This window comes from Vigna unguiculata, chromosome 11 (assembly GCF_037176805.1).
Source record: "Vigna unguiculata cultivar grain cowpea cultivar isolate G323 ecotype 2 chromosome 11, ASM3717680v1, whole genome shotgun sequence".
Taxonomy (NCBI): domain Eukaryota; kingdom Viridiplantae; phylum Streptophyta; class Magnoliopsida; order Fabales; family Fabaceae; genus Vigna; species Vigna unguiculata.
Window position 1 is genome coordinate 25,832,295 of NC_140802.1, and position 27,990 is coordinate 25,860,284.

General features: G+C 33.7%; 1 protein-coding gene and 1 pseudogene across 2 annotated transcripts; both read right to left on the bottom strand.

Moving 5' to 3' along the window:
* Window positions 1-1,192: 1,192 nt before the first annotated feature.
* Window positions 1,193-27,982, bottom strand: LOC114170240 (G-type lectin S-receptor-like serine/threonine-protein kinase At4g27290; annotated as a pseudogene).
* Window positions 20,149-25,838, bottom strand: LOC114169622 (uncharacterized). 2 transcript variants are annotated; one of them, XM_085669430.1, is made up of 6 exons: window positions 25,382-25,838; window positions 24,783-24,906; window positions 24,575-24,677; window positions 22,405-22,485; window positions 20,412-20,780; window positions 20,149-20,319 (listed from the first exon to the last, which is right to left on the bottom strand). In XM_085669430.1, the coding sequence occupies exons 5-6, from the start codon at window positions 20,760-20,762 to the stop codon at window positions 20,251-20,253; spliced, it is 420 nt and encodes a 139-aa protein (XP_085525556.1). In that variant the 5' UTR covers window positions 20,763-20,780; window positions 22,405-22,485; window positions 24,575-24,677; window positions 24,783-24,906; window positions 25,382-25,838; the 3' UTR covers window positions 20,149-20,250. The 2 variants fall into 2 exon arrangements, with proteins under 2 accessions (XP_085525556.1, XP_085525557.1); XM_085669431.1 differs by lacking the exon at window positions 25,382-25,838 and having other exon boundaries at window positions 24,783-25,348.
* Window positions 27,983-27,990: the final 8 nt, after the last annotated feature.

Here is a 27,990-nt window from a genome sequence, read left to right on the forward strand (position 1 = left end):
AATATGATAGAACTCACATTTCTCGGATTCTCCATTGTTTGTGATGGCAACTTATCAGAATTCTGAACTTGTGCTTGGTTTAGTTGAGTGGCCATATGCCCCATTTGATTTTGATTTGAAGCTCTAGTCTCCTGCTGGAATTTCATATTTTGAAGGGTCATCATCCTCACTAACACCTCTAATGAAGTAGAAGATAAAGGTGCAGCAGAAGCTGTAGTGGCAGCAGGACCAGGTGGAACTGGGGCAACTTGTGCAAGTGTAGCTCTTTATTGTTGGTGAGGAGGTGGCTACACATTTTGAACCTATTGGTTTTACTGCTATTGTTGGTTGCCCCATCTCAAATTGGGATGATTCTCCAACCTAGATTGTATATGTTAGTGAAAAAATCATGGTTCTGCTAGTGTTGTTGGGTTAGCCTATTGTTGAAAATGTTGGCAACATAGGCTTGAGGAGTACCAGAAGGTGCAGAAGTCGTTGCCTGTTGCAAGGCGGGACACAAATCTGTGAAATGATAAACAAATGTGCAGATGCAACTAAAACTTATAATTTTAACCTTAACAAATATCCATTTTTTTTGTAGGTTATATCAGGTGAATTATAACCAATATAAAAAGTTATTATAAAAATTGATTTTTGCACTATGAATACTTTAAAAGTAGAAGAAAAAAAACATTCAACGCAAACAAACATATTTTCATAAAGAAAAGTATCACATGTTAATTTTCTACTATGAATAAAAGTATGTAAAAACAAAGTAAATTATTACAAGGAGATGTAATATGAAGATTTTCTAATAGTAAAACAAGTTTTGAATAGCAGAAACATTCATTCTAAGATGGAGTGGTTCATATGTAAAGTTAGGAAGATTCAAAATGAGTCTAAATATATTGTACAATCTCTTTATTGCCACATTTTACTCTTCTTATTTCTTTAAATTGTAAATAAAAAGTTTAATTTCTGATCAAGTCTTTGAAAAATATTAGAAAAATCTATTAATAGCTTTTTGGTAAAGCTTTTTACATATGTTTATTGTATGGATACCCACTGCAATTCAATTTACTATCGTTATCGTAGTTAAAAAAAGAAAATATTGGAATGATATTAACTCGTTCAGATAACTTAATATATAAATTCTTACAAATATCTATATACATATCTATATTTAGTGCATATCAAATTAACCTTTTATAAGTCATCGAGCTTCCAACATGGACATGGTTACATAGTTGGTTGTGCTTGTGTCTTTCTGATATGAGTATAAATGTTCTTCATCTAAAACATATTTCGTAATAAATGTTCCATATGACTCTCGAACATTAGAATTACCGAAGCCATTGTGGGCCTATCTTCTGGGTTTTGTTGAACACACAAAAGACTAATATGGAGGCAACGCGATACCTCTGATTCAATGCATAACTCTTTTATCTTTGAATCAACTAACTCTAGTGCTCTACCCTCTTTCCATATTCTTCGTGCCTGTAACATAAAAATAATATTAATAAAAATAGTTGCGTTTACATTTTGATTAGACATACACAAATTGAAAACAAATGAAGCTCTTACATGACCAACGAGTTTAAGATTCCTATTGGTGTTATAAAGTCTTCTATTTTTCTTGCCACATATAATCTCCAACACTAAAATGCCAAAGCTGAAAACATCAGATTTCAGAGAACAACCCATCAACTGCATACTCTGGTGCCATGTACCCACTGCAAAACATAAATTGCATGAGACACTTTCAAAAACATTTGCAAAAAGTAAAAAGATAGTTGGTTAAGGGAAAACTCACTAGGTTCCAACTACTCTACTTGTGTTTCCTTCAATCTAGTCGGGTCCAAATATTCTGGCCAATCCAAAATCTGAGATTTTTGGGCATAAATTTTCATCAAGAAGAACATTACTTGCTTTGAGATCTCTATGGATAATCCTCAAGCGCGAATCTTGATGAAGATACATAAGCCCTCTTGCAACTCCACTGATTATTTGGAAGCGTTGAGGCCACTGCAAATTACTTTTTCTATCATCTGTTTTATTCAAGCAAAAAAGTTATTAAACATGGAATCTTCAATGTCAATAATGTGCTTATATCATTGAGAACCTAATCTATGCTTTGTTGATTACACATACCAAATATAAAGGAGTCTAGGCTGCCATTTGCCATGTATTCATAAACTAGCATTTTTTCTTGTCCTTCAATGCAACAACCAAGAAGTTTAACAAGATTTTGATGCTGAAGCTTTGCAATCAATTTGACTTCATTTATGAACTCTGTCATTCCTTGCCATGAGCTCCTTGATAGAGTCTTTACAACAATCTCTTGCCTATATGCTAATAATCCCTGTATATATAACAATTATGGTGAGTTGATGTTCATTATTTAGTTACTAGGATCAGAACTATTACCTTGTATACAGGTCCAAAACCGCCTTGGCCAATCTTATTGTGATCAAAAAATTTGTTAGTGGCTGTTGTAATGGTGAATAGATCAAACATTTGACGTCCAAATTATCTTGGCATTCTTCTGTCAATGATTTCTCTAAAAATCGATGAAGGCCTTTAGAGTAATGTTATAAAATATGAGAAGGGGATTAATTAAGAATATTTAGAATAGAAAAGAATACATTTCACTAAGCTAATTATTAAGAATATTAGTGTAACATGCAACTCTTTTTTTTCTGGTTACAATTAGCAACTTATTATGATTGATTCTAAAAGAATTGATTATACAATGGCAAGGAAAATTTTAATAGACATGCATTTTATTGTTGAATGACGATTAAGTCTCTTATGAATTAATGGTTGTCCATTGATTTCATACAGTAACTCATATGATTGATATGACTGATACTCATATCATTCATTACTCTATGTAAATATTTGGTATTAATTATTTGATTTGTATCCTTTATGAGTTACATGTTGTATCTATAAACAGGACTCTTCCTATAATAATAAAACACATAGAAAAGTTTCTCCTCATTCTCTCATTCTCTATTCTTCTTTTACGCCTTCTCTCTATTATTAGCTTTATTTTATAACACGTTATCAACACCATGCTCCAACCAACTGAGGGCTTATGGAAGCTTTTTTCTCCCCAAGGATAATGTTTTGCATGTCTTAATTCAGACTCTTCCTAATCCTTTCTTCATTTATAATTCTATCTTACATTATTATTTTTGTCATATGAATGGTTTGAAATACATTTAGATGCAATGGGTCTTGGTGATACCATTAAAGAAAGAAATAATGCATTTTAACAACTAATTTTCTCCTACAATAGCAATACTGTGAAAAGAAAGTTCACAAATATTTTGAATTTATTTGATGCCTTCCTGTGACTGAACAAAGCAATAAGCTTTTGATAGAAAATTATGAAACCTATCCAATTGGTTCTGCTCCATTCCTAGAAGTGGATGCAACAACATTTGATTTATATTTTCATGGTCGTGATAGTGATTATGGACATGGTTATAAAGGAAATTTTAAAGACACATTTTATCACCATAAGTAGAACAATAAAGTGAAAAGAGGAAAATAAAAATGTGGTGTAAACCTCACCTTACAAGCCAATTTTGTGAGGATGAGTTAGGCTTAAAGTCCTTAACATGGTATTAGAGCCATTGTTTAAAGCCTATCCTAGCTAGATTTTTGTTTGTTGAACATATAATTCCATCCGCTATCGGGCCGCTATTGAACCATCCATTAATGTCTAGTCCCACGCACAAGATGTGTATACCTCCGCATGAGGGAGATGTGTTGGAAGTCCTAATTGATTGAGTAGAGATAAGGAAATTTCATAGTATATAAGTGGGTGCAAAATAAGAATATAAATTATCATTATGGTGGTAAAGGTCATTTGAGTTGTACTTGTCGTACATCAAAGCATCTTAAAATATAAGGAGAAGAACATAGAAACACACTTTGCTTATAAAGATGGTGATTCTGATTATGATCATATGGATGATACTCATCTTGATATTGTCATTTTTTTTCTGAATCAAATGGAAGCATTGATCACCTCATTGGTGATGAAAGTGTTAAAAAAATAGATTTTCTCATATTATGTTCTTCATTTTAAGACATTGCTTTATATTTGTTTCATGTTTCATGTTGCTTATATATAAGTTTTTCTTAATGAATAAAATTCTCTAAATATTTCTTTTTTCTTCTCCTCTAAGATAGTAATATCCAATATTGATATTTATGTTTATATGAAGAGTGAATGTTGACATTAGCACCAATGATAAGGATATGTGTCTTATTGATAGTGCAACAACTCATATAATTCTCAAGAGTAATACATTTTTCTCTTGTTTGGTAATGCGAGAAGTCAATGTTAGTACTATTTCTGATACTAAAAATATAATTGAAAGGCTTCGGAAGAGCTACTGTACTCCTACCAAAAGGTACAAGATTGCATATTAAAAATGCATTTTATTCTCCTAAGTCTAATAAAAAAAATTAAATTTTAAGCATATTCGTCTAAATGGATATCATATTAAGACAAACAATGAAAGAGATATTGAATATTTTTATATCACTTGAATTGAGTCGAACAAAAAATGTGTATTAGAGAAATTATCAGCCTTCCCTTATGGCTTGTACTACACATATATTATGCAATTGAGACCCATGTCATTGTAAGCCATAAGCTTACAAATAGAAATGAATTTTTTGTTTGGATCGGTTGGGTCATCCTAGATATATCATGATGCGAAAAATAGTTGAAAATTCATGTGGACATCTACTTAAGAGTAAAAAAAAAAGAACTTCTTCAGACCAATGAGTTCTCTGTATTATACGTTCACAAAGGAAAGTTGATATTAAGACCATCACTAGAAAAATTAGAAATGAGTCAATCTCATTTACAAAACGAATACAGGGTCATATTTATGGTCTAATACACCCATGTTGATCATTTAGATATTTCATGGTTTTAATTGATGCATCAACTAGATGGTCACATATTTGTTTATTATCAACTCACAATCAAATATTTGCAAAATTATTAGTACATTTAAAAGCTCATTTCCCAGATTATACGATTAAGAATATCTGTTATGATAATACTGGTGAAATTATATCTTATGCTTTTCATGAGTATTGTATATCAATTGGAATTGTGGAATCTTTACTAAAACATCTAAAATTGGTTGCAAGACCATTACTTTTGAGACCTAATATTCAAATGGCTACTTGGGGATATGCAATTTTGCATGTTGCAATATTGATTCGGATCAAGCCAACAAGTTATCACAAATAATTTATCATGCAGTTGGTTTTTTGTCAATGACCTAATATTCTCATGTAAGAATTTTTGGGTGTTATGTGATGAAGGATTAACCCCAATCAAGGATAAAGGCACATGCTTAAGAAGACTAAGCATGTTTAGAAAGGAAGTTCACTAATCCTTCATCCCTTTCATTTGTGTTTGTTACTTTTTATTCCTTAAGTTGACTTAGTTGAATTAACTTTAGTTGACTTAGTTGAATCAACTTTAGTTGACTTGTTGACCTTTGACTTTGTTTGACTTGTTGACTATAGTTGACTTGACTTAAGCCAACATGCTAATCTATGTTTATTTGCTTTATAGGTTAATTAGGAGTAAGAAAGCAATGCTAGGTCGCGCACGGTGATTGGGGAACAAAAATGATGTGGAGGAGAGAGTAAAGCAAAGGCATAAAGCATAAAGTAAAAGGCAAAAAGTAAGTGTACCTATGTACCTTTGGTCTTCTTTGTTTAAAGCATACTTTGTCCACTTTTTGGAGACATATGAGACACATTCCTTGTCTCCCTTTGTGCTAGAACGAAATTAGCCTTGCACACACCATAGTTAGCTTTTTTGTCTCTCATTTTTGTAACCTTATTTGACCTAATTTCTAGAAGCTAGGGTTAGGTTTTTGTACAGACATCCTTAGGTATCTTTTATTTGCTTAGAGGCCCCTAAACTCTTCTATATAAGGGGTGCTCCTAGACATGTAAAAAGGTTGAACATTTAGAAGTAAAAACACTCTTGTGTCTCAACCATTTGTGAGAGTTTCCTCCCTTGGGAATGAATACTTTTAAGCCTTATCTTGCATAGCAAGTAGTGGCACACATCCACTCATCTTCAAGGTTGTCATGGCTTCTAGCTTAGCCTTGTAGTGGCGTGCTTTGGGAAAGGAACATTCACATCTAGATAACTTGCTATCTTAATGTCCAGTGGTGATTTCACTTAGCTTTCTTAATCAACTCACACCATATTCAATAATCTTAAAAGGAAACAAGATAATCCTTCATCATTTGGTATCTAGAGCCTAGGTTATCTTGAATATGGTGTTTTTCATGTGCTAACCTTGGCTTGTTGTAGCTATCTTGGTATGGTTCAAATCCATTTCCCTTACACACAAAAACAGTGTTGGCAAAAAACGTGACGATTTTAAAACATTAAACTGCACCGTCTCAGTGGTCCAAAAATTACGTTTTGGGTGTCAAAAGAAATGTCTTTGAGTCTATTTTCCAGCAAAAAAAGAACCAATGCATTTGGAGTTCTGTGGACAGAGTTATGATCAAATGAGTGAGCAAGGGTTAGATCTGCCAAGAATACGGGAATCAGTGTTTTCAGGTTATGTTGTGGTAGTTTAGCTACGTTTTTTGCACCTCTTTAAGCCCCTAAATGTGGTTGGATAACATGTCTTTGGATGCTTAGTCTTTGAGCCTCAAATCCATGAGTTTAAATGCATGATAGCTACATGTTTGTATCTTTTTGTATGTCATGTTGAGTTTTTAAATGTGCCTAACTTTTGCTTGAGTCATATGTTAACTTGAAGTTTTATTTTTTCTTGTTATTCCAAGTATTTGAATCTAGCATTCACTTTATGTCTTGCTTAAGGTATGCTCCATGAAATTGATTATGGCCTAAAACTTGAGGAACTAAGTGTCCAAGCCACCTAAAACTCTTTCTCACCATTTTATGAAACTAGTTGTGCAAAGAAGAAAATTTTGCACCAATTTTTTGCCTAAAAACCAAGAGCAACCTTGCTCCTTGATGAACTAAAAATGTGTTTTTCACTAGGTGTTATGCTACTAGTTTTCTTACTTGAGAATTGGGTGATATTGGCTAATTACTTCCATGCTTTAACTTGGTTATGATCTTTCTTGGTGTATGCATGATTTAAGACTTGAAGATGCTTGTCAAGTGCTTTCCATAAAGTCTTTAACATGTGTTTTTCTTGTTTTAGTCTTGTTAAAAGTTGTCTCAAAATTTTCTTCTCTAGAGTTTAGCTTTCCTTGTTCTTGTGCTTTTCTTGTTTGTTAGTAGGTGTTCTTTGTTTTGTGTTAATAGTTTTATTTTCTTCAAACTCTTGGGGTGTTGTGTTCGAATCACTTGTCTTGCATTTGAAAGGTTTCACACAAATTTTTAAAAGTGTTTTCTTCACTCCTTTGGTCGATTTTGAGTGCTAGCCTTGCCTTGTTACTTTGGGAGTGTGATCTAAACATTTGGGTTGGAATTGGTCTCGATTTTCATGTTGTCTAACCCCTACACTAGTGTAGATTTGACATTTTACTTTATAGGCCTCGGTTGCAGCTGAACCGAAGCCTATAAGGAGGCGGTGCCATTTTTGCAATTTTGTCCAACTATATTGCCTAAGGTCTCTATAAACCGGTGCAGTAAATGGACTTTTGGCACCGGTTACAACTGAACCGAAGCATATAAGGCAGTGTCAGCTTTCAAATTTTCACAAATGGCTTTTGGCTCGGGTCTTTAAGGACCGAGGAAATAAATTGGCTTTTGGCCTCGGTTATTAACTGAACCGAGGCCATAAAGGCAGTATCAGCTTTCAAATTTTCAAAAATGCCACAAGCATCAGGCTTTTGGCTTCGGATCTTGAAGGATCGAGGCAATAAATGGGATTTTGGCCTCGGTTATTAACTGAACCGAGGCCATAAAGAATTCCCAATTCATGAGCCCTAATCACTATTCATCGTCTCCCCAACTCTCTTTTCTCTGCGCAAATTTCTCTCTCTCTCTCTCGAGGACGACGACCTCTACTTCTGCGAACTCCTCTGCAGCCACTACTTCGGTTTGCGACCTCCCTCTTCTTCGTTCATGGCAGCAGCTTCAATGAGGGTGGTGACCAGCGATGTCTGCTTTGCAACATGGTGGTTCGTTGGGGCGGCCTGGTTTCGCAATGCAGACAACCTCTGGTTTGGGTTTTGCAAGTCTCACTTCGTGTTACATCTTCTGATTCTGGTTTCATTTGCAGGTAAAGGATTCGTAGTGGTGGTTGCGTCTTCTCGTGACGGTGGAGGCGACTATTCCTGGTAGGTGGTGCACACTGTTCTTGGCGATTTTGGTTGTGTGTTTACGGTGGTCGCCAATATGGTTGCCGCTGATTTCGACGGTGGTGTCACAATGACAGAAGGAACAGGTGGGACTATGTTGCTCTATGGCTTCGGTTCTAGAGACTCGAGGCAGAAAAATGAATCTATGGCTTCAGTTCCAGAGACCCGAGGCTAAAAGCCACCCCTTTTGGCCTTGCCCCAATATGCCTCCGTTCTAGAACCGAGGCAGAATACAAAAAATAACCGGAGCCAAAAACCCTTACTACACTAGTGCTAATTCATTTATTTTGTCTCGACTTTGAGCATTTTGTTGTAGGAATCATGGCAAGTTCACCATATGCACCTACTCCAAATAAAAACAATACATTAATGAGATTGCTTCGGGATTTGGAGTTGTCTAGGAAGGATTCCTTTGAACAATTGAGAAAAGACAAGGAGCAAAGTAACCTAAGAATCCAAGGGCACATTCAAAGGCTTGAAGTTAAAGAGCAAGATATAGAGGCTAGGAAAAGAGGACATTTTAGGTGCAACGCATCACAAGAGAAGCAAACTCCAAAGATTCCTAACTTCTATGGTGGAAATGATCCTAAAATTTTCCTTGATTGGGAAGCTAAAGTTGAGCAAATTTTCAAGGAAAATCATGTGAAGGATCACGCACAAGTTGATCTAGTAGTTTTAGGATTTTTGGAGTATGCCAATACTTGGTGGCATAAGGCATAAAGTTTGTAAGAATTATGACCAATGGTCACCCGCGGCTTCTTGGATGGACATTAAAACTCTTATGCGCGCTAGATTTGTTCCTCCCTCCTATAGGAAGGAACTTCTTTTGAAGCTCCAAAGGCTTCACCAAGGTTCTATGAGTGTGAGTGAGTACTTTAAAGAATTAGAGTCTCAAATGCGTAGGGTTTAAATAAAAGAAACTAACAAAGAGAAAATAAAAAGATTTGTGAGTGGTCTTAGGAGAGACATACAAGACCAAGTAGAGTTGTATGAGTACTCCACTCTTGAAAATATTTTCACACTTGCCCTTAGAATTGAAATTCAATTGAAAAGAAAAAAAAAGGGCAAAGAAGAGTTACTTACCCAACTACTACTTTAGTCACTCATGGAAGGGAAAGGTTAAAAAGACACATGATAAGTTCCCATCTAACTCTCATCAAGAACCACTAAGTAAAAGTAAGTCACCAAGTGATCACATTCACCATTCCACTTCTCCAAGATCAAGTTCCATTAAATGTTTTAAATGTTTGGGTTATAATCACATTGCTTTAAATTGCCCAACCAAGAGTACCATGATCTTAAAGAAGAGTAGTGATGTTGAAAGTGAACACTCATCTCCCCATTCTCTTTCAAAAGAAGCTTCTTCCTCTAGTAAAACTAAATTTTTTTAGAAAGACCCTATGTTATTAAGGCGTATGATGTAAGACCCGGGAAAATTAATTAATTAAATAATTAATAAATTAATAAATGCGGGTAGAAGGCGCCTTTATGGCATTAATTGTTGTTTATTGTGGTGTGGAAAAATATCAGCTTAAATGGTTGAGAGTACTTTGATTGTGTGAGAGGACTTGGGTTCGAGTCCTATGTATGCCAATTATGTGTTGTTGTTTTATTATTAATTTTTAAGAATATGTATGAGTAGGTGATTGGTATTGTAAACTTATGTTGATTAGGTATATCACCAAATGTAGTTTGGCATAGTGGGTATGCTTCGTACTTGTGGGTGGAAGGTCACGGGTTCAAACCTTGGTTGACAGAACTTAACCTTTATTTTATTAAACTTGGATTGGAGTGAATGTGGAAGGGTAGAGATAACTTGATGTGGTTGTTGTTTTAAGCTCGCTCAGGCGAGGTGGGCTAGCCTAAGCGAGGCTGGGGGCTTAGCTTGGGCAAGAGGTCCATAGCTTAAGCGAGTTTATACTATTTACTATGTTTCTATGTGCTTGTGAGTGGGTTTGGTTTTTATACCATGGTTAAGTTGTATATGCATGTGTTGTGGTGTGTGGGCTTGAAGGACTAAGTCCATTAGGGGTCTGGGATGTGCTCGATGGTCGGACACATGATGGGCATGGAACTGGTTGACTTCTCGTTGGCTACTAATGGGCGAGGTGTCCTTAGTATGGTGATTGCATGTGTCGGGCACACGATAGGCAAGGAATTGTGAGGTTTCCGTCGGCTACTATCGGGCAACGAGTCCATAGTGTGGTGATTGTGTGCGTGCCAGGGTCCAAGTGTGAGACTTGAATGTTTATACTACAGGCGAGGAGTCTGTATGGCAAGACTATAAGCGGGATAGGCTCATAGGGTTGGACCACGAATGAGTTAGTTTCGTGGGAGCATAGGGAAGTCCCAAGACCTAGTTCATGCATATGACTCATGAAGGACTATGAGGTCATGGTTGGGTGATTTGAAAATTATAAATCTAGTTATGTTATTTTAGGTTGGGAAACATATTTATATCATGTTTTATATATGTATGTTGTGCATAGCTCACCCTTTCTGTGTGTGTGTGGCGATGATCAAATAACTTGTTATTCGGGAGCAGATGATGTGACAGGTGGGCCAGGTGACACTTAGACGCGAAGCGAGGGCTAGCCGGGAAATAATATTGTATATGTATATAATTGTACATTTTTTAGCTTTGAGAAAATTATGTAATCCCTTTGGGAGTTTTTGAATTTTTTAATTCGGTTTTATTAATTATGAACTCCTGGATTTATGGATTTGAATTTTTAAGTTTTAAATTTCCTGTGGTTTTGGGAAATGGTTTGTATTAAATGTGGACTTTAGTGTATTTCTGTTTTTATTTATTTATTTTCATATAATATTTCTTAGGGATGTTACATATGATAGGTCAAGATCAAAGTGAGCTTGAGCCAACTCAAAGAGAAAACATTTTTCAATATAGATGCAAAATTAACAAATGGGTTTGCTCTCTAATTATTGATGAAGGAAGTAGTACCAATGTAACTAGCACAAGGTTGGTGGAAAAGCTTAGCTTAGCTTAGAGACCATTCCTCATGCTAATCCCTACAAGCTAGCTTGGATAAGTAAAGAGGGAGAAATAGATGTCAATAAACAAGTCCTAATTAACTTCTCTATATGAAGCTACAAAGATGAGGTGCTATGTGATGTTTTTCTCGTGGAAGTCACACATATCCTACTAGGTGATGAGTGCGTATTTTTGTCCTCATTTAATGTTTAATTCTAGGTATTTAATTGAATTTTTGTGCTTAAAGATTGATTTAATTGGGATTTCCTATAATTGGATTTATTGAACATGAGATACAAAAACATGTTAAAAATAGCTTTTTAGCTGCATAAATGTTCTTTGGATAATTTGAGGTGTGTTAGTGCAGCTGCAGCTAAGTTGAGCTCATGGAGGTGTGGAAATAAATTGATTAAAGCTTCATGACACCTTAAAGATAAATCCAAAAATAAGAAATTATCAAAAGCACAAAAATCCAATCCAAGCATTGCATGAAGTCGGCAAGAAAAGCTTGAAAAAGTGAATAAGTTTGGCTAAACCAAGAAGAGAGGAACAAAAAAAATTGGACCTTGTGGTTTTCTTTATCTTTATGATAGAAGATAATTTGGGAAAAATATATCTTTAAATATTTTATTTGATATTTTTAAATAATTATCTTATTTAATTATATCATAAAATATTGAAAGATAATAACTACCAAATCTTTTTAAATATGACAAGATCTTCTTGAATCTTTTTAGTTCCACAACAAACAAATATATCTTGAAGATATTGCATTATTTAGAAGATAATTTAAGGAGATTGCAAAGGGTTGATTTGGAAAATTTATACAAATACTAATTGGTGATAATTTATCATATATCTTTAATTAATTAATTAATTTAAATATATTAGATATTGATATTATCAACCAATTATATTTGTCAAATAGTCTATATCTCTCCAAATATTTTAAATATTTATCTTTATCTTTATTTTAAAATATATTTGAGAGATTTTAGCAACAGAAAAGCCTAGTCCAATTATTATATAAAGAGACCCAGGGAGAAGTAGAAAGGACAACCTCGGGACTTCGGAGTTTTGGAACCCTTAGGGGTGCCTAATTTTGTTTCCTTTCTCTCTCTTTTCTTCTCTCTATTCTTCTTTTGTATTCCATAGATTGCTAAACTTCTTGGGTTGATTCCATTGTAATTTCATTATGGATTTTGAGGTTAGAATGAATTAATTTCTTTGTTCTTTTTATTATTGTTGAGGTTTTCATTCATCTATGTCTTTTATCTTTAAATCATGTAAGAAGTAATGATTTTAAATCTATATACATGTTGATCATATGAATCCAAGGGTTTTTAAATTTAATTGAGACTTTACTTTGATTTTATTTAGAAACTTTCATGTGATTAAATAAGTTTTTACCAATAATTGAGACTTTACTTTGGATAAAGGTATTTACTCTAACTACAATTAATTGAGACTTTACTTTGATTAATTAAGCTTTTTATTTGGTGAGGAGATAAAATAATAGACATGATTAGGCATAGTAAATTTGATTGAGACTGTACTTTGGTTGAATTTACTGTGGATAATCTAAAAGTTCTCACTTTTAATTGAGACTGTACTTTGGTTAAAAGTGAGAACGCCAACAAATTAATTGAGACTTTACATGATGGCCATACCAACCAATACATTTTCTTCATAAATGGGAAAAAGACCACTTTACTAACTCTATCACCTTAAGAAGTTAATAAGGATAGAAATACAATAAGAAAAGATGAAGAAGAAAACGAAAAGGGGCAAGCTTTCACCAAGGTGTTACTTGCCTACAAAATAATTCTTCCAAAGTAAGATGTGCATCACCCTTCCTTCTCTTCCCAAGCCAAAAAGGAAGGCCCAAAGCACAAGTAAGAGAGGAAGAGTAGTCTAGAAAATAAAGATGGCCTAACCAAAGCTAGGGGTAATAGCCTTAGAAAGGATGGAACAAGAGCTCATAAAAGGGAGGCGCAAATCCTCCCCAAAATCAAGTCAAGCTCCATCTCCAAAGGCTTAAAGAATTTGTTGTCAAATTCTCACCAAAGGGGGAGGATGATGAAGGATTGATCCCAACCAAGGATGGAGTCACACGCTTAAGAAGACTAAGCATGTTTAGAAAGGAAGTTCACTAATCCTTCATCCCTTTCATTTGTGTTTCTTATTTTTTATTCTCTAAGTTGACATGGTTGAATCAACTTTAGTTGACTTAGTTGAATCAACTTTAGTTGACTTGTTGACCTTTGACTAGGTTTGACTTGTTGACTATAGTTGCTTGACTTAAGCCAACAAGTTAATCTATGTTTATTTGCTTTGTAGGTTAATTAGGAGTAAGAAAGCAATGCTAGGTGGCACACGGTAATTGAGGAGCATAAATGATGTGGAGGAGAGAGTAAAGCAAAGGCATAAAGCATAAAGTAAAAGGCAAAAAGCAAGTGTACCTATGTACCTTTGGTCTCCTTTGTTTTTAGCATACTTTGGCCACTTTTTGGAGACATATGAGACACATTCCTTGTCTCCTTTTGTACTAGAACGAAATTAGCCTTGCACACACCATAGTTACCTCTTTTGTCTCTCATTTTTGTAACCTTATTTGACCTAATTTCTAGAAGCTAGGGTTTGGTTTTTGTACAAACATCCTTAGGTATCTTTTATTTGCTTAGAGGCCCATAAACTCTTTTATATAAGGGGTGCTCCTAGACATGTAAAAAGATTGAACATTTTGAAGTAAAAACACTCTTGTGTCTCAACCATTTGTGAGAGTTTCCTCCCTAGGGAATGAATACTTTTAAGCCTTATCTTGCATAGCAAGTGGCAGCACACATCCACTCATCTTCAAGGTTGCCATGGCTTCTAGCCTAGCCTTGTAGTGGTGTGCTTCTCACATTTTTACCATTCATTTCCTTTCCATTTCATGTTTTCTTCTTCCTTTAATTGTTCTTGGTTTTCTATGGTTTATGTGCTTTCCATTTCCTTTTTGTTTTGAATCAATCCATCATTCTCTTCTCTTGAGCTTTGGGAAACGAACCTTCACATCTAGATAGTTTGCTATCTTAATGTCCAATGGGGATTTCACTTAGCTTTCTTAATCAACTTACACTATATTCAATAATCTTAAAAGGAAACAAGATAATCCTTCATCATTATGTATATTTTCCAATTTCCCCACCAAAAGGGACTATGATTGGTTCTCAAAGACGATTAAGAATATATGTTCGATATGATTCTCCCTGAATAATAAAATATCTTGAACTACCAACATAAGACTTATTTACAGTTCGACTTTTTGACTGTCACTTTGATGAATAAGTTTTTCCAACATTAGGAGGAGAAAAAAATTAAAAAAAGATATTGGTTGGAATCAATTATCATTATCTCATATTGATCATCGTAAAAAAGAATGTGAACTAGAAGATCAATAGATAATTCATTAACAAAATTAGTCAATCAATTACCTTATGTTTCACTGATAGAAAAAGGGTAATTAATACCAGCTGCTAATGCTCCAACGATAATTGATATTAGTTAATAACACGCCTGAAGCGTGGTAGGCCTATTAGTTCCAAAGACACATTTGAAGTGTGTAGGCCTATTGGTTTCAAAGATAAAAACTTTTAAATGAGAAAGGGAGCTAAAATGCAAAATGACCTAATTGAAAAGGTGGAAATATCCTAGTTGCACAACAAGGTATGCATTTACATCTATTGGATGATGTTACAGTCTATTTGTATGATTCTCTTAAGAATGATATTTATATGAAAATCCTTAAAGGATTTTACTTGCCCAACAAGGCAAATTCTAAATAGGGTTATTCAATAAAATTGAAGAAGCATTTTTATTGATTAAAACAATACTGACGTGTGTGGTATAATTGAGTACTTATTAAAAGAAGGATACATAAATAATCTTATTTGTCCTTGTATTTATATGAAAACTTAGAAAATTTGACATAATTATTGTTTATATAGATGACATAAACATTGTTGGAACTCCTAATGAGCTCACAAAGGAAATTGATTGTTTAAGGAAATAATTTGAGATGAAGGATCTTGGAAGGACAAAGTTTTGTTTCGAATTACAAATGGAGTAATTAAACAAAAGTGTTTTTGTACATCAAGAAGCTTATATAATGAAAGTTCTTAAAAGGTTCTATATGGAAAATCATATTCATTATGCACCTCAATGGTGGTGAGGTCGTTAGATGTTGATAAAGATCATTTTTAGACCTCAAGAAAAAGATGAAGAACTTCTTGGTCCAAAAGTACCATATCTTAGTGTCATAGGAACAATAATCTATTTTGTTAATTATACTCAACCTGATATTTCATTTATTGTAAATTTGTTAAGCAAGACATAGTTCTTCAACAAGAAAATGGATTAGAGTAAAACATATACTTCGTTACCTTAAAGGTACTATGAATATGAGCTTATTTTATCTAAATGATTCAAAATCAGACCTAATGGGTTATGCGTATGCATGTGATTTTAAATATCCTCACAATGTCACAATGGTTGATCACAAATAGGATATTTGCTCACATGTGGTAGCACAATGATTTCATGATGGTATATGAAGCAACATCGTCTAATCATACAAAATTATGAGGAAAGCTGTGAATATATTTGGTTAAGGTGTATAATTCAACATGTGCAAGAAACTTTTAGATATCCCTGACAAAGATGGAACAATAACAATATATGAAGACAATAGTGTATTGTTGAAGTGAAAGGATGATATAGATATCCAAAAGATTTATTCATGTGAAAATCTGACAGGCCTATTTATAAAGTCTTTGCCAAGAAGAACTTTTGAGCAAATTATTCACAAGTTCGGACTATGTCATCTTAATGATGCAAGTTTACATGATGAGGAGAAATAGAATATATGATGAACAATATTGTATTAAAGATTATAGAATATTGTACTCTTTTTCCTTCACTATGTTTTTATCCTAGAATGGAACCAATTGCCTGATGAACTATCTAAGGAAAAAAATATCCTGAAGTATATAGGAAACTGTTTCCTGATTATCCTAGTATAATTATATTTACAGTTTCATTTTTCCAACTCTAAAAATTATATATAGAAAAGTGTTGCAACCCCAGCAAATATATTCAGATAAGTGCATAAAACACTACAAAAAAAAAGCTAAATTGTAGAGGTTTTAATTTCGTTTAGTGGGGGTTTTTATCCTCCACAAAATATTTTGCAGGGGTTTTTCAAACCTCCACAGATAGGTTCCCCACAAGTTATTTGTGGAGGTTTTCTACAACCCCTGGTACCAGGTTTATATTATGGAAGTTTTTTAATGGAGGGTTATAACCTCTCCTATTCATGACTATTATTTTGTGGAGGTTTAAAACCTCCTTTATTTCCATAAACCTATTTGATTCCAAAATTCCTGTTTTTCATTTTCTTTTGTGGGGGTTAATACCCTCCTCAATTCGAGGATTCGTTTGTATTATTTAATTTGTGGATTTATTACTGTATTTTTCCTGCGTTATTCAAATCTCATAAAAAAACAATATTTTATAATTAGAATTTCCTACTATACTTGACAATGTATGTCACCATTTGAGGTACTTATATTTTTATATCAACAATATTTTTTTGTAAACTTCAATCAAATACTTCAACCAAAGTGCTCAAATATATATCATTAGAACTTTTGATTCTCAAAATCAACATATTAACATAAAAGCAATTTAAATTGAAACAATTACGACTTAATCCATACTTACTCAAAGTTCATAATACACTAAAATAGTTTCATCCTAAAAAACATCATCAACACCCTAAATGTTCCTACCACCAGATTATGCATTAAGTCAATGATTACATGATTATAGTGAACCAGCATTTCAGAAAAATGCTCCACACCACGATACTTAACAGGCTGGGGTTTTGGCTGCTGAGAGTAATAATTGTGAGGCGTAAGCCTAATTATGGATGGATCATCCAAACCAAGTTGTTGAGCCACTCTCTCCACTACATCATCATATTTATAGAGCCTTGACCTAGAAATTCTTGTACAGCATATACGGTAAGGATGTAATTCTCAATATTAAACACGGTTATCGTTACCTACATGGATTAACAAAATTAAATGGGAAACTACAACTCAGTTCCAAAACTTTGCTTCTTCCCGTTTGATACCATTGGAAAAAGTTCAACGTTATTATTAATCCATTTTTCTTATTTCTAGAGTACACCCTCCTCACACCAGGCTTCTCCCTCTGCTGATTCAGCAGTAGATAAGATCATAAGCACATGCACTTTAAGAAACTATACACTTAAGCATGCAGAGGTTATGCTTAAGGTATCTACACCATCAAAGGTCACTGTTTAGTAACAGTAGATCTGTCTTTTCCAAAAAGTTAAAACTTGTCATAATGAAAATATTCGATGCCAAAAATCTTTTAAAATTATAGAATAAGCATTTGTGAAAATACCATGAACGTGTCAATTGTTAAAAAGGTGAAAGAAATATTTGAACTTGGAATGGAATGGAATGTGTGAATCATGTTAAAGAAACGTAACTGAATACCACCAAAATAATTCAGAGGGCATTTTGATTTATATTTTTATGTCAGGTTATTGTTTAAAAAATTAAATTCATTACCAACCAGAAAACAGATACCAACAAACATGAAGGAGTTCGTAGTGATGCGGCAGTTGGTGGAGATTGAATGCTTGTAAAGTTCAATAAATGGGTGAATGAAATTTTGATATCTCATCCCTGATAATATTATTAGTATATATAAATATAGTAAACTAATAGTAATAATAATGTGTTCACATAAATATGATGGGATTCTACTGAACCAAAATGGTTGTTGGTTAACAAAAGTAGTGTGGTTCATCAAGTATGCTTATGGAAACTAACAAGTTTAAATTGTACCAACCTGATAGCAGTAAAAAGTGAAAAAGAACCATTGGTTGGGACATCTCCTGTTAAGTTGTTGTTTGATAAATCACTAGATTCAATGGCATGTGTCAGGTTACACATAAAATAACACAGTGCTGATAGCAATGTAGACAGAGGATTAAAACTCACAGCACTTGCAGTTTATAGAGATTGGTCAAAGGCATAGGAATTTTTCCTGACAAGTTGTTATTGTTGAGACGCCTGGTTCAGGGAGCAGAGCCATTTAGTTTTCTAGATAATAAACTAATAACATAAGAGTGACAAAACAAAGATAACAAAAGCAATCATTGAGTAGCAAGTGTAGTGAGTGTGTGCTAGTGCTACAATTACTTGATTGTAAGTTGTATAAGCATCTATGTCATGTAATTATGCAGAGTTATTCTTCTCTGTAGCAAGAAGATGTGTTGGAACTCAAATGAAGATCGACGAATATGTAGGAAAGCAAAACTTATGAATGCTAAAAAAGAAGAAACAGAATTGAAACTGATTTACATAAGCTTTGCAGATTAAAGATATGAGATCAAGGAAAGCAATTCATACAAGAAACGTAGGTTTTTAAGGTTGCCTAATTCTTCTGGAATGGGACCAGTAATTTTGTTCAAGTTAAGCTCCAGGCTCACCAAGTTTCTCAAACTCCCAAGCTCAGTTGGTATTTTCCCTGTTATATTATTACTAATTATTACTAAAAAGTTCCCTGTCAAAAGAAAGATATTCAGATTTGGACAGAGAAAGATCAAGTGAATAACAAAAAATTGCATAACTCATCTGAATCAATGTTATGACGGGTTAAAATTTATAATAAAAGTTAACATAGTAAAAATTTGTGTGCTATGCATATAAAGATCTGTTAGGGATTTTCTGAATGATAGTTATCATATTGACTTTTAGAATAATCTTGCTTAAAATCACATCCGATTCAGCCATCAATATCATACGGTGCAGTGCTCACAACATATATGGTACAGTGCTCACAACATAGAACATTAAACAGTAAGGGATAAATCACTTATAAGATGTAAACATGCTACAATTGCTAAACATTAGTCTAAAAGTCGATGCAGCACCTCACACAATGCAACAAAAAATACGAACGCTCCCAAGTGAGTGCCATTCTTTAAGTTCTTCAAATGCATCATCTCTTTCAACTATCTTCTTAATGTTTTTGAGATCTTCGGGGTTGTAGATTGGTGCATTAACCTCTTTGTTGAGAAGAAAAACATTGTTGGCTATGAGCACATTCACCTTAAGCTGCATAAATCATTAATATGCACCACCAATAGTCATGATAAAGAGTTGAAAGGGAAAAGGGTGAATGAATGTGACCAAATCATTAACACACTTAATCACACAACTTTTGGGGCTCACTACAAAAAATTGTGTAAGTTGTGGCATTTAATTTTGTATATTGCGGCGTTTTTAAACGTCATTTTTTACGTTCCTGACGTTTTCCGAAAGCGCCGTAATTCTTGCCGCCAAAAAGAATAATATGGCGTTTTGAAGTGAAACGCCGCAACAAACGTCATTTTATACATTGTATAAAGTGGCGTTTTAAAGAGGTAATTAATGACAGTTAAAAATGACGTTATTTACGTACTGCAAAACAAATCTAATGAAAATAGTGACACTTAAAAACGTCGTAATTCACATTACAATATTTATATTTTATTATTTTAAATTATCCTGTAATAAAATGTTTTATTATATTTAATTATTCACGAATATTTTATAATTCAATATATTTTACTATTTATTATCATCCACCTATATTGATAAGTTCATAATTAAATATTTTATTATATAAAAAATGATAAAACTCTAAACAACATATATCAATATATAGATAAAAATGAACAAAAGAAGAAATTTCTTTGATTGTTCAAAAATTTCAAAGTGCATAGGAGTTGAAGTATCTAAGCATAAAATAGACAATATTAAAAGTCATTGTCAAATCATAATACAAATCTACATTTAAATCTAATCCTAATCGGTTTTGCTTCCACCACTTGATCCTGCTACACCATTTGGAGACGGTGCACCACTTTGAAGATCCTGTGCATGCAATGAAAAAAGAATATAAGTATTTGAATAATTTTAAAATAGTAATAGAATAAGTTTAAGAAATTTTCTAAATTAAATTATACCTCATTAGATGACGGATGTACAAAAGCAGCAACCATTGCAGCAAGAGGTTCAGGAATATCTTCTCTAGAAGCAATATAGGCAAGCACTGTTTGCATTTGGTTCATTTGGTTCTTGACAGTTGCAAGCTCACTTTCCATCTTTACAAACTTGTCCTCCGTATTTGATGAAGTTCCACTAGATGAAGCAAAGTTGATTCCACTTAATTTTGCAGTCGGACATTGCTGGAAAGCAAGTGTAGGACAAGCTCCAAATGAAAGTCCTCTAACTCGTCCTGGATATTCTTTTCCAAATATCACACCAACTGGATCATTTAGAGATATATCTGATGCAGTTTCTGGATTTTTCAACATCAAATCATCAATTTTTTCCTGCATAAAAACGTGAAACATCATCATCATCTCCTAATTAATACCAAATTCAAGTGTGGTATGAAGTTAGCAATCCAAGAATTTGTGAACTGTTAGAGATACATACGTAACCAATGAACCAAATGAGAAAGAAGAAAAATTTTCTAGTGCTTCATGGAAAACTATTGTAATGTCTCTATATAACTTGAATAAAACCTAAAACCTGAATCTAAATATATATATATATATATATATATATATATATATATATATATATATATACCAACAGGATTTATAAACCATCCAAAAAGATAAGTTTCTAAAAATAATTATTATATAAAGTATTTCTAATATAAAGGAACGTGCAATATAACACCTAAGTCCACGTTTGTGGAAGTCCCAGATTGCATCATCATCATTATATGCACACATGTTAAAACACATTCCAATGCAAACTAAAGAAAGTGATTATAAATAAATAGCCTTAGAAGCTCTGTAATCTCTTGTTCCAAATAAAACACATTAATCATCAACACACAATCAGTAACATGAATTCTCAATCCAACTCTAATTTTTAACTCTTCATCCAATCTTGTTTCCACTTTAAGTACTACAATTGATTCAGAAAACTCAACACGACCAGAGCATTTCTTAAAGAAATAATCTACACCAGGCATGAATATCTTCATCCTTCATTCATGTTAACCCCTTTATTCTCCAACATTAGCATGCCTCAATAGTCAACAAATGATGAGATTGAGAACACTGTTTGAGATAAGTTTAAAAACAACATATGCATATATAATAATATATACTGAAAACAATTACATAAATCACTTAAAGTTTTCTTATCTGTTACGAATTCAAGATTATTGAATTTTGTAACTCAATAGACATTCAAACTTTAATGATATTGAGTGGCATTGATATTAATTCACATCCACAAGACCCATCCCCAAAGCAAATATGCCCATATTTTCTTGATATTAATTTTGTATAACTTTTCAAAGCATTCAAGATACAAAAATCAATATGAAATAGATAACAACGTATGAGAAAATTTATATTAGTGTAATAGATAACAACGTATGAAAAAATTTGTTAGCATAGATAAATGGGAGAGACTTTAAATATAAAAGAATGTTATCTATATGTAAATATTTTGTTTATACAGGTTAGGAACCCATTTCTCCTACTGAATACAATAGTTTTGCAAATAAAAAGCACTGAATTCCCATACTTAATTTTGGGGAGTAATTGTTTTCATTTTCTTGGCACATACCAGCAATGATTATAGAAAAGACAATGCAATCCATTTCATTTAACTTCTCCAACAGCCATCAAAGTATATGTTATCATTGTAGATAATCTATTCAAAGTTTGTTAGTTCAGTCATTATATTGTGGTTTTTATACTAATGTAACTGTAAAAACAACATATTGCAGTTCAAACTTATTACCAAGTTTATATTTGAATGGTCAATTTTTTCTTCACTTATGGAGTGGCTTCGCAAAGTTTTGATTTATGTTTAATTCTCTCTCGAAAACAAAATATGCCCATATTTTCTTGATATTAATTTTGTATAACTTTTCAAAGCATTCAAGATACAAAAATCAATATGAAATTACAGTGTTCAGAGAATTACCTCTAATTGTAGAAAATGTAGATTTGGCAGCACCTATTGCTTCTTGAATGTGTCACAACCCTTAACTATGTCTTGTATTTCCTGCATCAAAAAGAGAATTTATGGTTATATAAGGCACCCTTTAACATTATCTGTAATTACCAACATTTTACCTCTCCTATGGGTTGTCAAAAAGACTAGTGTTAATGAATTTTTTCCATTAAAATTTCAAATGCATTTATATATAATTCGAAACATTTTAAAAAGAAAGTGCTATGGCAATGAAAAGTTCCACAGTAGCTTGATTCATTTGAACAGAGAATGATTCATTTGAACTAAAAACTCTAATATAGTGTCATATGTGAGTTAAAAAACAGAGAATGATTCATTTGAACTAAAAATTCTAAAACCCTAAATCTCATCCATAGTGAAGAACTAGAAAACAGAGAAAAATAGGTTCAGAACTTCAAAAACCTAAAACCCTAACATAGAACATTACATTGAATGAATAAACGAAGAAAAGAGAAGAGGTTGTGAATGGCTTCGAACGGTTGGGAGCAGCTAGGAGTGTCTTCGAATAGTTAGGAGAGGTAGGGTGCGACTGCGAACGATTGTGAATGGTGATGGCGAATGCGAATGACTGCGAACGGTGATGGCAAATGCAAACGGCGAACACGAAGTTAGAGCGACAAATGCGAACACGAATATGTTTCGAGAATGGTAATCAGAGATCTTTTTTCCAATGCCTTGAAAGTAGACACATTGAAGGGAAATGAATGTGAATAGTGATTTTGGAAAGTGAAATCAGAAAATTAGAAATGAAAATATTGATTTTGGAAAAGGGAGGGAATCCATTTTTAACAAAAAAAAAAAAAAGAAGCAAAAGAGAGGGACTCACATATTAAAAATCGAGAAAGGATTTCAAAGTATAAAAAAAATTATTGAAAAGTGACGATTTTAAATGACATATTTTTCGATAATAGTACGATATTTAATAATATGATAGTTAAAAACGCTATATTTTGCATGTAAAATATGACAGTTCTAAAAATGCCGTATTATACTGTAAAAAATGACATTTTCAAAGAACCGCCATATTAAAAACGCCGTTATATACGCGATTTTTTGTAGTGGCTTTTATTACTCTAGCAAATAATGCAACACTAAAACAGTGAGAGAGAGAGAGAGAGACAAGGCATACTGCAAGCATCATGAGAGTGGCCTGAGGATTGGTTCCGGCAATACGCTAAAGTGTCTAGCTAACAACAACATAACCTTTAAGGGGAACTGATCTTCAACACATTGAAGTAATTAGAGAAAATAAAGTATCTAGTTTATTTGGAGGAAACACAAAGATGGAGACAGTCTAAAATGGCCATAGGTTGAATTGCCAGTATAAGTTGAAGTACACATAGGTTGAATGGCCATAGGTTGAGTTGCCAAGAAAGGAACCATAAGGTCATGATCCCACTATCAGCAATATAGAAAAGTTATGTGGTATGTGAAATTAAAACTATAGTTCAAACAGACAGCTGTTTATGGCACATTTATTAGTATTTTATGTCGTTTTTTATTGACTCGAATATCTGTATTACTATATTAAAATTATCAAATATTTGAACTGATCGTAAGAATATTATTTTTCTAAAAGGATTTATACGTTGAACGAAGATGATAATAGAATCAAAGTTGGCAAACAATTTTTTACGGAGTCACGCCACTTAAAATAAAGCCTTTTTTTACTAGTTTTTCAGAAGAATAAACAGTGACGAACATTTTATTTTTGTATCAAAACACATGTTTGACAATTGAGACATGCTACACAAGGTATTATAATCAACTACTCAAATCTCACTTTAAATTGGTCAAATTTGTGTTTAATATTAACTAACTACTTGGAATATATGATCAAGCAGTGAGCACTTTCAGTATTTGCAGGAGATCTTACATCCGAATTTTCAAAGCTTTTTAATGCAATCAATCATTGTACAAAACAAATTAATGTATATAAGAAATTCACTCCTAAACTTCTTATTCTCCTCACAGAAACATTGTAGTAATAATTGTGGAAAAATGTATACCGAACGTCAAAGAGATACTTTAAGATGCTAACCTGGAGATTTATCCATGGTTGAACCCCTTTTTCATTTGCTAAAAACAAGAGAATTTGGCAACCACTAAACTTTCTTACCTTGCGAAATTTCTTGAACAATGACTGGAATAGGAATGCCAGAGTACGAATCGCCACCGATGTAAATTTCGTTTGATAAAAAAGTTGGATGATCAATCAGCCACTGCAAACAGTTAATAATCACTGTAACAACTAATCTTTTGTCTACAAACAGAGCAGAAAAAGGTGATGATTGTGAAATAGAGAAACAAAAGAACAGGATGAACACCTTTCTTAGAAATTGATGGGCCTGGTGAACAAGTATCCAATCACTTCGTTGAGTAGCAGACAACTGATGTGGGATAAGTGAATCCAGTGAAAACTGGCAAGTCTACAAATATTATGCTACTAACCTACCAAAACTAGTTATGGTAAATATTAAAGACCAATAAATAAGCATAACATAATAATAATAAATACAATAAAAGCTCAAACATCAGTTTGAAGCAATAAAAATGAAGAAGCATCATATTCCTCGTACTTAAAACCAAGAGGACCTGAAACATTCAAATACAATGAACCTCAAAGTCTCAGCTATTGTTGCCTACTACATAAGTATTCCCCGACTAATGATTAAGCCATTTCTAATCGGCTCCCACTGGATTAGGCAAAATCAAGAAAAGAGGGTCCAACTCAAACCATTACCAAGTGACAATAATGCCTATTGTGACAAATGATGATTGGTGTGATTGTATTATTGATGATTCCATACCCAATATAATTGCACGAGCATCTTTTCTTTTTTTCTATCTACAGAAACATGTACATATATAGAGTACAAAGTAGAAATACAAATATGAGAGAAATGGGGGAGAAGAAGAAAAGCACCTTCAAAAGGACACATACGAAGCTGAATCACAGAGCTGGTGCAATGGAGTTGGCGACGACGCGACGGAGCTGGCGCGACGAAAGATCGCTGCAACGGAGTCTACAACATGGCTTAATCGCGGAGCGAAATCGATTGGCACTCTGAAATTAGGTTTTCAATGGAGCTGGCACGACGAAGACCATGGGACAAAGCTGGCGTGACGGAACTGGTGCGACGGAGCAGACGCGACGAAGATCGCTGCAACGGAGGCTACGACATGACTTAATCGCGAAGCAGAATCGATCAACACTCTGAACTTAGGTTTTCGAGTGAAAGGGAAAGATTCATTAATAAAGAGGGAACACATGAATTCATTAGAGAAAAATGTGTTGCAATCTGAGAAGGTCATAAACCTCCTAAAAATAATAAAAAAAGTCCCTCTATTATCAGCTTTTATAAAATCTATCATAATCTGGTCATATAATAATTTTTATTTGTGGAGGTCTTTTTAACCTCCATAAAATGACCCATGCTATGTATTTTTTTTAGTGAAAATGGGACTAAACAACAATTTACCAGCACTGTTCCTCCGGAATCTATAGATACAACAAGAACTCAGCAGTAGAACACCAGAAATTGCTGCAACGATGGAAGCAACTATTGCTACCGTGTTCCTCTTGGGCCTATAAACAGGTTCTGTGTGGGTTGAAACAGATGAAGAATAAAGTAAAGAGTGATTTTAGACCTTTCAAAGTTGTATTTAAATGTATTGAAGTATAATGCAAATTCTAGAACAATCTAGAAAAATATAAGATAGAGTTATTGAAATGTAAAGAAACTTCTAGAGTATTGGAGAAAAGCCTAGGATAGAAAGAAAAATCAAGAACATTCAACTATGTAGAAAAATATAGAAGTATTTGCATTAGTTCTAGCTAGGAGTTTCTAGAATAATCTATGGGTCTATAAAAACCCATGTATGCTACCATTTTGTAACATGAAGAACAACTAACACAACATCCAATACAACTACTCTCAACTACAAAATACACTTCTCCAACTACTACTTTCACACTCTACTATCCACACATTTTCTCTATCCCTTCAACTATCCCTTTCACAACCTTAAAATACTAACAAAATGAAAAGAACAAAGTTAGGTTGATCTTGAGCTTACCTAACTCTGAAGCAGGCATTCTGATATATAGATCTTGTCCTCCACTTTGAAACTGTCTTATATCAATGAGATCTCCGAACCACATGACACATCCACTACCTCCATTTCTTATGTCTGAATTAGTGTAGGCCATGCAAGAACAATCACTCAAACACTTCACTCTGCATTCCTCTAGATCAATACTCATATCCAACCAAGTATGTGTACTATCTGGAACTTTCAGCCCTTCGAATTTGTTAAATCCATCTTTGTCTTTACCTTTGCAAATCAACGGTTCATTGCGGACACATCCTCCATGCCAATTAGACGAGTTCCATTTTTGCGGCGACTTTGGTTTGAAACCTTTCAAACATTGACAGACTTGTGTTTGGGTATCTACGCAGTTCCCGTTGGGTCCACAGAGGCCGTAAGTGTCACAAAACTCACTCGGGTAGTATCCAAACGTCGTCCAATTTTGATCATCCTCAGTCCACACATAGCGATACACTTTACCCGTTTCGTTTGTCACAGTAAATGTGATGGTTGCACTATTTGCAAGGCTATATGTGTAGTAAATCTCATTCATATTGCTGATCATATTGAAGTAGAAAATGGTGTTGTTATATACACTTGGTGTTCCACTAAAATATAGGCCATTCCAAGGTCCAAACCTGAACCACTTTTGTGTTCCCTTCATTATATAAAACTCTGGATAGTTATAGAGTTTTAAAACCCGAGAAACGTCTCCCGGGGATGGGTCGTCTGGACTCTTCCAACAAGTATATCTCCATTCGAGACCTGTTCGGAGGTCCCATCCATACTTCATCCCAGGCAATAGTGTATCAGAGGGATCGTCAAAGCTTTGCCACAAATACTCTTCTTTGTTAGTTTCTCCCTCATTTCTTATCACAAGATTGCCGCTTTCCAAGATTTCTGCCACCGGATTCTGCGCTTTTCTGTGAGAGTTAGTGTACCAAACAAGAGACCCATTTTGGGTGAGAAGAAGATTGCCAGTGGTGTTAAGTGTTAAGATACCTGAGGAATCATTGATGGGGTTGACCCTATTAACAACCCAAAGGACTTTCTTCACTGGGATATTCTTGTACCAAATTCCCAAGTAACGTTTCTGAGAATTACCTGGGCTGAAGAACCCAAGTTCGTAGCTTCCACCATTTGACACCAAAGTCTCTCCATCACTCATGGTTTGGGACACTTCAATAGAACTAATTGCTATTGAAGTTTTGAGAGAAGGTACAAGTAAGTACGCATGCAACCATAAGCTTGAAAAGACGAATGTCCATTTTTGTGTGTGGACTGAGCTGAGTGTATGTTAAACTCGTATGAGAAATTCAGGATAAGATGACAGTGGCTGGTATATGTAAGTGCTTCGGTTCTTCATTCTTCTAACTTGATCTCTTTCGACAGCTTGAGATTTACGTTGGTTCTTCTTTCTAACTTTATTGAATGACCCGTGAG